This window comes from Carassius carassius, chromosome 15 (genome assembly GCF_963082965.1).
Source record: "Carassius carassius chromosome 15, fCarCar2.1, whole genome shotgun sequence".
Lineage (NCBI taxonomy): Eukaryota > Metazoa > Chordata > Actinopteri > Cypriniformes > Cyprinidae > Carassius > Carassius carassius.
Window position 1 is genome coordinate 33,137,838 of NC_081769.1, and position 12,980 is coordinate 33,150,817.

At 31.9% G+C, this 12,980-nt stretch overlaps 1 protein-coding gene across 2 annotated transcripts in view; it reads left to right on the plus strand.

The window, feature by feature from the left end:
- Positions 1 to 12,775, plus strand: part of LOC132158926 (mannosyl-oligosaccharide 1,2-alpha-mannosidase IC-like) — a 163,982-nt gene extending 151,207 nt beyond the window's left edge. For both annotated transcript variants that reach the window (XM_059568553.1, XM_059568554.1), the window contains exons 9-12: positions 2,070 to 2,289; positions 8,247 to 8,419; positions 10,061 to 10,176; positions 11,289 to 12,775. In XM_059568553.1, coding sequence (XP_059424536.1) covers positions 2,070 to 2,289; positions 8,247 to 8,419; positions 10,061 to 10,176; positions 11,289 to 11,439 — 660 coding nt within the window. In that variant the 3' untranslated portion in view covers positions 11,440 to 12,775. The remainder of the gene's footprint in view (positions 1 to 2,069; positions 2,290 to 8,246; positions 8,420 to 10,060; positions 10,177 to 11,288) is intronic.
- The last annotated feature ends 205 nt before the right edge of the window (positions 12,776 to 12,980 follow it).

Sequence of the window (12,980 nt, forward strand, 5' to 3'; positions counted from 1 at the left end):
AATCATAAGAAACGCAGAGGAAGAGGCTCTGAGATGTTTTCTCGTATAGTCTTTGGCAGATTTATAAACCTTTGAGTCTCAAAGTCCTGATAGAATCGCAATGAGGCTTGACTTCAGTTCTCCACGGTGCATACGGTCTTATATTATACATAAAACATTTCATGCATAAACGTCACCTCCTACTGCAATATGTGCACACCGTCCTGCTTTTATATGTGTTTTATTGAAATCCAGCGTCGCCTTCATTTCAAAGCACTTAACAAAGCGAGCGGATGTTTCTTCACTCTCACACAAAACATGTCCAGCCTTCTGTGCTTCATAGGATTCATAGATGCATTATCTTCAGCATCTCAGGCTCCATCACTCAAATACACAGAAAGAGCTGGAAGCATTTAAAAATATATATATATGATAATAAATAAAAAATAAATACTATAAGTCTTTGAACTTAAAAATTTCTGTTTTAGAAAATTTATTAAAAAGTATTTGTTGATGTAAAGTTGAAATAAAATACATATATTAGATGAAAAACATAAACTAAAAAATAAATAAACATTACAATTGTACAGTTAAAGTATTAAAATAAAAGTAAAAAAATTAATAAAAATAAAGCTATATAGAAATATAAAATTACTAGGAATTAAATTAAATTGAAAACTATTAAAATTTAAAATTGTAATAAACAGTATATAAATCATGTTAAATGGAGGGTGTTGCAGTTTTGTAGTAAGTGAATTGACTATTACAAAAAAAGTTGTAAATAAATCAATAAAAATGTTTTAAAAAATACTATTATAAATGGTAGTTATAATAGTATTTAATAAAAGAAAATACTATTTCTGCATTTCTTCCTCAGAAGTTGTATATATTAAAAAAATTTTAATTGAAGCTAGAATAGATAAATATTTTAAATGAAAAACTTATATAACTTAATAAATAATTTAAAGTACTAAAATTACTTAAGGAGAAATAAATGTTTTATCAGAAATATGAAAAATGAATAAAATGGCAAAATCTTAAACTAAAGCCTAAACTAAATTGAAAATATAATCATTAAAGCTAATTTAAAAATGAGAAAATAAATTTAAATCATAGGGTGTTTAGTAAGTGATTAGATTTAAAAATATACATATATTTTTTTGAAGTTGTAAGTAAAACAAAAAATAAGTATTATATTATTTAAAAAAAAATAGCATTTTATTAAAACTTAAAAATGATTTTCATTTATTGAACCTGGAATAAAATAACATCTATTAAACTAAAAACAATGAAAATTAGATCGAAGTACTCAAATTAAAACAGAAATAAAAATAAAATAAAGCTATATAGATATACGTCGGGGAAGTCGTGGCCTAATGGTTAGAGAGTCGGACTCCCAATCGAAAGGTTGTGAGTTCGAGTCCCGGGCCGGCAGGAATTGTGGGTGGGGGGAGTGCATGTACAGTTCTCTCTCCACCTTCAATACCACGACTTAGGTGCCCTTGAGCAAGGCATCGAACCCCCAACTGCTCCCCGGGCGCCGCAGCATAAATGGCTGCCCACTGCTCCGGGTGTGTGCTCACAGTGTGTGTGTGTGTGTGTGTGTTCACTGCTCCGGGTGTGTGCTCACAGTGTGTGTGTGTGTGTTCACTGCTCTGTGTGTGTGCACTTCGGAGGGGTTAAATGCAGAGCACAAATTCTGAGTATGGGTCACCATACTTGGCTGAATGTCACTTCACTTCACTATGTGAAAGCTAATAAAAATTGCATTTTTAATAAATTAGTAACGCTATGTTGAAAATATAATAATAAAAGCTCATTTCAAATATTAATATCACAGTATATAAATAATGTTTATTAGAGAGTTTTGCAGTTTAAATAGTAAGTTATTTTTCAATGTATGTTTTAAGACATTCAGAATTTCATGTTTTATTCAGTGTGTTACTTACAGTTTTTTTGCAATAATTTGTAATATTTACTAGTTATTTCAAAGCAGAAGCAGGTTTTAGCAGTCAGTCTGTCCCAGCCGTGTTGTATTTAGCAGACTGATCTCGCTGTGTGTGTGTGTGTGTGTGTGTGTGTGTGTGCAGGCCATCGAGACGAACCTGGTGCAGAAGTCTCCGGGTGGATTGACGTATGTGGCCGAGTGGCGAGGAGGAATCCTGGACCATAAGATGGGGCATCTGGCCTGTTTCTCCGGCGGGATGATCGGCATCGGTGCTGACGACGGGCCGGCGGGACACAAGCAGCATTACCTGGACCTGGCTGCTCAAATCACTCACACCTGTCATGAGTCCTACAGCCGCTCAGGTCAGAACATCACTGTGTCATCTCTGTGATCGAGCTCAGGCTTTCAACTACACACTGATCTTATTTCAGTATCATCCATTACTGTATTTATTCATCTTTCGAATTTAGCTTTATATTTACATTTTAGTTTAAATTTGAGTCTTTTTTTATTTATTTCATTTTAGTATTTTAGTACTAGAATATTAGTCATTTAATTGTAGTAGTTAATTTGAATAATTATTATTTTGCTTTTATATTTTCTTTTTTATTCTAATTTTAGCTCAATTTTGAGTCTTTTTTTTAAAAAAATTTTATTTAATTTTAGTACTAGAATATTAGCAGTATTTATTCATCATTTGAATTTAGATTTATATTGAAATTTTAGTTTAAATTTGAGTCATTTTTTCTTTTTTAGTTTTAGCTAATTTTTTACATTTAATTTTAGTATTTTAGTACTAGAATATTAGTCATTTAATTGTAGTAGTTAATTTGAATAATTATTATTTTGCTTTTATATTTTCTGTTTTTATTCTAATTTTAGCTCAATTTTGAGTCTTTTTTTAATTTTGTTTTTCATTTAATTTTAATATTTTAGTACTAGAATATCAGTAATTTAATTGTAGTAGTTAATTTGAATAATTATTATTTTGCTTTTATATTTTCTTTTTATTCTAATTTTAGCTCTTTTTTCATTTAGTTTTAGTATTTTAGTACTAGAATATTAGCAGTATTTATTCATCATTTGAATTAAGATTTATATTAAAATTTTAGTTTAAATTTGAGTCATTTTTTCCTTTCTTTTTTGTATTTTAGTACTAGAATATCAGTAATTTAATTGTAGTAGTTAATTTGAATAATTATTATTTTGCTTTTATATTTTCTGTTTTTATTCAAATTTTAGTTTTAAGTCATTTTAGTATTTTGTTGTTCGAATTCATATTTCTGTTTACTTTTATTTATTTTTTATTTTTTGTGATTTTAGTACTTAAAGGGATAGTTCACCCAGAAATGAAAATGCTGTCATTACTAATCACTCTTAATCACTCATTAATTACAAACCCGTAAGATCTTCGTTCATCTTCAGAACACAAATTGGAATCAGAATCTTTATTGTCATTTTACATAAGTGCAACCAAATTATGTGCAATCTTATTTCGGTGCATAATAGTGAGAATTGGTCCTTAACATAAAGTGTTACTAGTATTAATAAATCATATAACAGTATATGAAAAAAGTTAAAATAACAGTAGTGTGAAGTCAGACTGTGATCTAAAGAGGAAGGCAGCGTCAGAGACATCCTTTGTCTTATCTTTCTGCTCATGCTTCCAGGCGTCTGTGTTTCTGACAATCCAATCTGCTGGCTCTCAGATAGAGAAAGGCCATTACTCTGCTGGATAATCACAGACTCAAACTGTTGCTTTCTCAGACATCTGAAGCAAACAGATGAGATGAAGCCTAACCTGCGTCAGATCAGAAATAGCTCTTCACAGTGCTCTCGACAGGAGGATCCAGACGCTGCAGAGGATGAGCGAGAAATACCACGTTTGATCTCGTTTTGACCTCACGTCTCTCGGGAAATAAAATCCTCCATGAGCAGGATATGAATGAATCCCGCTCAGAACATGCCCGGGTCAGATTTTACACCAAAATCAAAAGAGTCAAATGACAAAATAGCATTATATAGAGCAAGGAAATGAAGCAAAGATATTTTCACCCCCAAATTCTCATTTGCAAAATGCAAAATGCAAAAAAAAGATTAAACTGAAAAACGAAAGTATTTATATTGATGCATAGTTTTGTACGTGATGTAGGCTACTAAAGGTTATTATAGTTAACTCAAATTAAAAGTGAAGCTATTAGAATTATTAAAAACAATTTCATTACTTGAAATTAAATAAACTTAATCATAAGATATAATTATTATATTTCAGCAAGGTAACGTTTTTCATTTAAAATTTTTTATTACATTTTTTTATTTCAAGTTTAACTAAAATAAAAACTAAAATAAAGGTAAAATGTATTAAAATGACTAAAACTAGTACAAATTCTAAGAAAATAATTATTAGTAGTAATAATAATAATAATAATAATAAAATAATAACACAAACAGTAAAATGTATTAAAATGACTAAAACTAGTACAAATTCTAAGAAAATAATTATTAGTAATAATAATAATAATAATAATAATAATAAAATAATAACACACAGTAAAATGTATTAAAATGACTAAAACTAGTACAAATTCTAAGTGAATAATTATTATTAATAATAATAATAATAATAAAATAACACACACAGTAAAATGTATTAAAATGACTAAAACTAGTACAAATTCTAAGAAAATAGTTATTAATAATAATAATAATAATAAAATAACACACACAGTAAAATGTATTAAAATGACTAAAACTAGTACAAATTCTAAGTGAATAATTATTATTATTAATAATAATAATAATAATAATAATAAAATAATAATAACAAACACAGTAAAATGTATTAAAATGACTAAAACTAGTACAAATTCTAAGTGAATAATTATTAATAATAATAATAATAATAATAATAATAATAAATTAATAACACACACAGTAAAATATATTAAAATTACTAAAACTAGTACAAATTCTAAGAAAATAATAATTATTAATAATAATAATAATAAAAAAATAATAACACACACAGTAAAATGTATTAAAATGACTAAAACTAGTACAAATTCTAAGTGAATAATTATTATTAATAATAATAATAATAAAATAATAACACACACAGTCAAATGTATTAAAATGACTAAAACTAGTACAAATTCTAAGTAAATAATTATTATTAATAATAATAATAATAATAATAAAATAATAACAAACACAGTAAAATGTATTAAAATGACTAAAACTAGTACAAATTCTAAGAAAATAATAATTGATATAAAAATAATAATACAACTTTTAAAAATGAAATAGCAAACTTAAAATCAACTAAATAGATATGACTACTAAACATGACAGAAGCAGCAAAATGTGTAAAACTGTGTGTATATATATATATATATATATATATATATATATATATATATAAACTAAAACTTTAAAATGAAACTGGAAATCTAAAAATAAAACTTATAAAAACTTATAATAATATCTCAATGCTAAAATACTATTACAGTATTTCTGTACTGCTGTAAAAAATATTACTGAATTAAAATAATTTTAATCTAAATAAATGACTATATGAATATGAAATCTAAATAATAAAATTAAGTTAAACTATGAAAGAGTGGTGCAAAAAATATTACAAAACTAGTTTTGGAGTTAAATATGATCTGGACATGTTTCCATGAGATTTGTTTATATCTTGTTTGTTTATTGTGTTATTCATGTTTATGTGTCTCAAAGCTGTCTTGTGTTTTTCTTTTATTAACATATTCTCCTCATTATAACATGCCCCACTGCGCCATGAAGAAAAAAAAAGCTGTTATATTAAACACATTTGGAGAAGCATCATTCTTTATATTGAGAAGTGTCGTATTAAAGCTTCCCCGTGGGAGAGTTTCTGTCTCCGTAACACTCCGATAATCACCAGAAAAACACTGTATTCCACTTAAACACAGTTCCACGTTGAAGTGGCGTTATATTGAATATAAAGAGAGAAATGAATTGAGACGAAACAAAACAAAATCAGTATGCAAATGAAAATGTTTATTCAGACGAGAGTGTTTCTCCCGGACTGGGGCTGCTTGTAATTTTAGATTTAAGGGGCACAATGGGATACATTTGTGTTTGTTATGTTATGTTCTGCTTTGAAAGCTTTGTGTTTTCATGAAGACGGCTGGTGATCGTAGTGTGAACTACACACATACTGTGTTTACTGGCTCAGATTTCTCCACAAAGCTCAGTATTTACACCAGCCGAGCAATCAGCATGAGGGAGATAGAAGACTAACTAGAGCTTTTTTAAGTGCATATAAAAAAACATGCATGTTTTCTCTTCATGATGATTAGGCCGTTGCAGTTAAATCAGACTGCATTCACTAAGCTCTACTCTGTGCTTCGTGTGCTGTGATTTCTTCTTGCTCGGCTACATATGTTGATACTATGAATGTGCTTTTCAAAGATTTGCAGATGAATGATGATAAAGGCAACCAGAAATGCAGTTATTTGACAACATCCAGTGATTAAAACGTTGACAATGTGAATTGCAAAGCAGGAAAATGAAAACCAACTTAATACCTGGTGAATTCATTGAATCATGATTTCCCCTTCGCTTAGTTTTTAAGCAACATCGACTGTGATATTTGGATGATGATTATTTATAGCGTACTGAAAATGTTTCATTTTAATTTGCATTTGTGTCAGTCCTCGAGCTTTCATGGTTGTGGTTGCCAGATTTCAAGAGCTTAAATCCCACGATCAGAGCTTTTTATTTAAATCGATACATATGGAAGCCCATTTCCTTCATGTAAGATAGAAAATCATGCTTTGTTACGTCATAATTAAAGATGAAAAGAGACAATTATGACTTTACAATTTGAAATTATGACATAAAACTCATAAATAGGAGGAAAAAGATGACATTATGGCACTATGGAATTATGAAAATGTAGTTTTTTTATGTAAATATGACATTGTATGTCAATTTCAACTTTTAAATTCCTTAAAATTATGATTTAAATTGTCATAATCATGAGATACAAATTCAGAAATATGAGGTAAATAGTAATTTTTGCCTATTTATCTCATTAATCTAAATACTGGGGTGCCCCAGGGCTCAGTTCTCGGACCACTTCTCTTCTCTGTCTACATGGCATCATTAGGTTCTGTCGTTCAGAAACATGGCTTTTCATACCACTGCTATGCTGATGATACTCAACTCTACCTCTCTTTCCATCCTGATGATCTGACGGTAGCTAATCGCATCTCAGCTTGTATAAAAGACATTTATTGCTGGATGAAGGACCATCATCTTCAACACAACCTTGCCAAGACAGAACTGCTTGTGTTTCCATAAAACCCATCGTTTCATCACAATTTCACCATCAAGTTTGGCAAATCATTGGCAAGAAATCTTAATTTTGACTTACCAAAGCATGATTTTTTTTCTTACTGTCACACTGTCTGGGTTGTGTTCCCTGGGTTTCCACACGGTATCCTCCTTTCTCATGGTGTCTGTCACCTTATCACTTCCTGTTTCCCTTATTTGGTCACTTTCCTCCTGTTGAGTAATTGATTGTTCCCCACCTGTCTCCTGTTCCCTCATTATCCTTCTGTGTATTTATACCCGGTCTGTCTGAGTCTGTGTTACGGAGTCCTTGTTTAATGTCTTATGATTTTTCATGTCCGTCAAATCAGTCTTGCCCTTGCCTTGTCTTCTTGTCTTGTTTTCATGTTTGGATTATGTTTGGTTTTGACCCCTGCCTGGACTGTTTACCCCTTTGGATTACCCTGTAATAAATGACTTACCTGCAATTGGTTCTATCTCCGTGCCTCATTGGATCCCGAACGTGACACTTACTTTGTGGAAATGGGCTGTCATAGATACATTTTCTGCCTAGTGGTTTACTTAAGCTTTCCAACCTGGCAACCATGTGCACTCCTAACCTTAACCCTAACTTAGCCTACATTGTGAAAAATGCGCTGAGATGAAAACACAGGCAAACATTTAAATTCTTGATTTGACATAGAAGTTCTTGATTCATGCTTATGGAAGAAGTGCAATAATTCTGATGAAATGCAACAACAACAACAACAAAAAGACAATAATCGTGAATTTCTCCAAATGAGTGTCTTTTGGACTGAAAGCTTTAAAGAATATTAAAGCCATTTAAAGGCAAATGACCCAGAGCAGATGTGACTGAATTTGTAATGTTGTAAAAGTGAGCAGTACATGTCAGAAGAAAGTCATGTGGTTTACATTTTTTCACAATAAGACCAGAAGAAGTCTGTATTTATATCAACGGTATTGTTTTTTCTGTCTACAGCCACCAAACTGGGTCCAGAGGCTTTCCGCTTCGATGCAGGAGCCGAGGCCACAGCCACCCGAATGAGTGACCGCTACTACATCCTGAGGCCAGAGGTCATCGAGAGCTACATGTACATGTGGCGTTTGACCCATGACCCCAAGTACAGGCAGTGGGGCTGGGAGGCTGTTGAGGTGCATGTGTATTTCAACATTTAATGTCAATATTTAGATTATCGATCAACAAATGTGGGTTTACAAAATTCTCAAAGTTTTGTAGCATCGCTAATCCTTAGCACTGTATTATTTCAACCCTTTCACAGTAAATTTAGGATTCATATCATCTCAAATGAACAGATATAGATGAACAAGTAAAACAGATATTGTCTGCTTAGTGGTCTACAATTGTTCTGACGAATGATGGATAGATGGATTCCTGCAGTATATGTGATGAATCAGTGCGCGGTTGAGGATCTGTGGTGTATTTCACGGCTCTTCCTCACATTATCTCTGGTAAATGAACGCTCGGCTGTGGTTGTTATATTAATAAAGCCGATGTTAAAGTGCAGCGCTCCTCCGACAGACTGACATGTTAATTGCTGGCTGCAGGAGGTCGAGGAGAACTCGAATGGATTTGTCAAATTCATCTCCAAACCGAACTCACGAGACACTCCTAATTGTAGTCTAGGTGTCTACCTTTGTTTGAGGTTAATAGATCATTAATTTGCCATGTCAGCTCTTCTTTTATTCAGCGCTCAAATTTAGCGCTTAATGTTCTAGACAACTTTAAAGTGACAGAAATAGCAGCTCTCCAGTTTTAAAGGATGCCTCACAAATCGCTTGTATCTTCCGCAAGCAAGAAACTGTAAAGAAGAGGTCTCTTCTGCTCACCAAGGCTGCATTTATTTGATCAAAAATACAGTAAAATTTTGAAATATTATTACCGTTTAAAAGAACTGTTTTCTATGTGAATATCTGTTCGAATATAATTTATTTCTGTAAATTTTCAGCATCATTACTCCAGTGTTCAGTGTCACATGATCTTCAGAAATCAGAATAATATGCTGATTTGCTGCTCAAGAAACATTTCTGATTATTATCAATGTTGGAAACAGTTGTGCTGCACAATATACATAAGAACAGCATTTATTTGAGTCTTATTTTAGTTATTTATTTGAGATTATTTAAGTCTTTTATCATATTATAAATGCTTTTACTGTCACTTCTGATTAAAGTTTAAAGCATACTCGATGAATAAAAGTATAAATGCAATATTGCTTTGAATAAAATTGTCTGTATGCATAAAATGCATAAAATGCATAAAAGTAATACATATTAAATAATTACTTGCTTTTTATTATTTGTTAAAACTTTGCTGATGAGAACTACTGATGTAAGATTACTGTATGTCATATGACCTTTATGTGACCCTGGGCCACAAAAGCAATCTTAAGTCTCTGGGGTATATTTGTAGCAATAGCTAAAAATACATAGTATGGGTCAAAATTATGGTTTTCTCTTTTATGCCAAGTAAAGACCATGTTCAACAAAGCTTAAATTTTAAATAGTAATACGCATTGCTAAGAACTTCATTTGGACAACTTATATAATATTTTTTTTTTTTGCACCCTCAGATTCCAAATAGTTATATCTCAACCAAATATTAGCCAATAATAACTAACCATACATCAATGGAAAGCTAATTTATTCAGCTTTCAGGTGATTTATAAATCTCAGTTTCTGAAAATGTACACTTAAGACTGGTTTTGTGGCCCAGGGTCACACTTTGTTTGTTGGCACATTCGACGGTCCAGCTCAAGTGGTTTGTGTTCACAGGCGTTGGAGAAGCAGTGTCGTGTAGAAGCAGGTTTCTCGGGAATCAGAGACGTGTACGCCTCCACAGTCAGTCACGACAACATGCAACAGAGCTTCTTTCTGTCCGAGACGCTCAAGTAAGTTCATTATCACCCTGCACTGTCCTGAATCAGACTAGTTTCATAGATTTAAGGATTAAGAGAAAAAGCACAAAAACCTGTGACTTTTGCACTGCATTTCATGTCTTTTTTTAATAGCTTCTATTGACTTCATTTAACCCTATCAAGCCTACTGTGTCATAATTGATGCACAGATTTCTAAGGCCTTTAATTGATCAAAACTTCTCAAGTAAATGTCAGAATAAATGTAGAAATATCTCCAGATGAACTCTTCCTGGACTGAAGCAGCTCAGCTTTACGTGATTCTCCATCAATCTTGTTTTAGAGTCTCACATTACAAGCATCAGAATTTCATCTTATGTTTGTGAATATGAATACCAGTCATCTCTACACCAAATTGCATGTTTTTGCTCAGTTTGGGCATCTAAATAAAATTCAGTGTTATTTTAGTAACATTGAGAAAATATTAGTTTTATAATTTTTTATTTTTATATTTTGCATTTTAGTTTTAATTTTAGTTAAAGTTTTAGTAAATTTGTTGTTTGAGTTTAAAATAAATGTCTGTTTTTATTATTAACTCAGTTTCAGTTCATCAAGTTTTTAGATTAAAATGACAAATGTTGCCCTCGCAACTAGATTTTAAAAAGTATAATCTATTTTATTTTAGTTGATATTTATTTCAAGTTCTGAAAATTTAGTGTTTATATTTTAATTTTAGTTTCAGTTACTTATAATAAACCTGCAAAAATGTATCTTCTCAGTATATCTCACTATATGAGCCATAAAATCCTGACGTATAAATATCATACTCAACAAAAACAGACTCGCAAAAATATATATATTCGTCTGACTATTAAAGTTTAACCTTGACATGAAATAACAGCCACTATAATATATATGTATGTTTTTATGCATGTACCAAATGATGCTTTTATGGTGTTTTCAGAGCTTTTCTCAGCATCTGTTCACATTCACTTTAGTTGTACAGGAGAGTACTCGGTGTCAAATCTCCTTTTGTGATGTTGGAAGCATACAAACGCAGACTGGCATTGCCTTGATGTTAGTGTTAATGCTGTGCTTTGATGGTGATATCGTGACACATTGTTAACCCCGTCTGTGTGCGATCACAGATATCTGTACCTGCTGTTCTCGGACGATGATCTCCTGCCGCTGGACGACTGGGTGTTTAACACAGAGGCTCATCCGCTGCCTGTTATACGCAAAAGATGCCTGCAGGAGCACAGCAACCCACAAGATGACGAACAGACCAACCTGGAGTAGTATTTACCATCACACACACACATGGATTCAACCTCACGGGTCCTGACATGGATTCTCAGCTCCTTTTCTATAAAGGATGTCTTCATATATATATATATATATATATACGCTGTGATTGTAAATCTCTGAGCCGAGGCTTTCCGCTCTCTTCGGCTGGTGCAACTTTCCGTGGACAATCAGTGAAACATGACTTTCATGTGAAGAGCACCTTTTTTTCTTTGCTTCTTTCCTCTATGAGGAAAAACGAATAACTTGCAGCCCCGAATCTGTGGGAGGAGTGTTGTACGATGGCGGGCCATGCTGAGCGAAAGAGAAAACCACTTTTCTTCACGTCTCTCCTGTAATTTATCTTTTCTTTCATCCTTTCATTGTGTATTCCTTTCCTGTCTCTTCTGCCAAAGCGTTTGCAGTCTTTTCTATTTCCCAGCCCTTGATATTTTGTTCTATCTAGTTTCGATTCCAATTTTGTGCTATGATTTCTTTCTTTTTTTTCAAGGACTGAGATATTTACAAACCAGACAAAAGAAGGATGCTTTGTGAAATGTGTTGTACAGAATTGGTTTGAACAGGAAGTTGAATGATGTCATTGGCAGGGCAGGATTGTTTTACCTGATTGTAAACTTAAAATGCTTCAGCTGCATTGTGAGCCTCGGTGTTGTGCACGACATGTTTCAAAGACCAGCATCACCAGAGGAAAAACACACTTGCACTGACACCGGATGGCCACTAGGGCTGGGCGATTTTATATTGAATATTCATTATATTTTTGCATGCAATTATTTTAATGTGCTTTTTAAGTCAGACTAGTTTCATGGTGGTTCTTCAGTATCAAAAACTGGATTTATGTTTGATTCATTTCCATGAATCACATCAAACTGCATCCTTTTTTATGAATCGATTCAGAATCTAAAGCAAAGATGCAATTGCATCACCCTTCAGAAATCCAAACGAATGTGAATCACAATTATTTTAATGCACTATTTAATTAGTCCTTTAAGTTTCATTAAGATTGCAGCATCAGACTAGCTTCATTATGATTCCTCAGTATCAAAAGCAACATTTACATTTTATTAATTTCTGTAACTCGCCTAAAACTGTTTGAATCAATTGATTCAAAAAGCAAAACAATATTTTCAATATTATGAATTACACAATTATTATTTGTCCATTGCATTTCCTAAAGATTGAGTTGTTAAAATAGTTTCATGATTCTTCTCCAGTGTCAAAAACAGCATTTAAGTTTGATTCCTTTCCATGAATCACTTCAAACTGATTCAACAAATGGATTCAAAACTCTAAAAAGCAATGATGCATTTGTGTCATCCTTAAAAAATGCTACGAATTGTGAATCATTTTAATGTACTTTTTTAATTTGTTCATTATGTTTCCTAAAGATTGTATCATCAGACAGGTTTCATAGTTGATCTGCAGTATCAAAAATAGCATGCAAGTGTGATTCATTTCCGTGTCCATTTAAAAGAGTCGATTCAAAACTCTAAAGATGTATTTGAATCATCATCCAGAAATGCTGGAGATTGCGA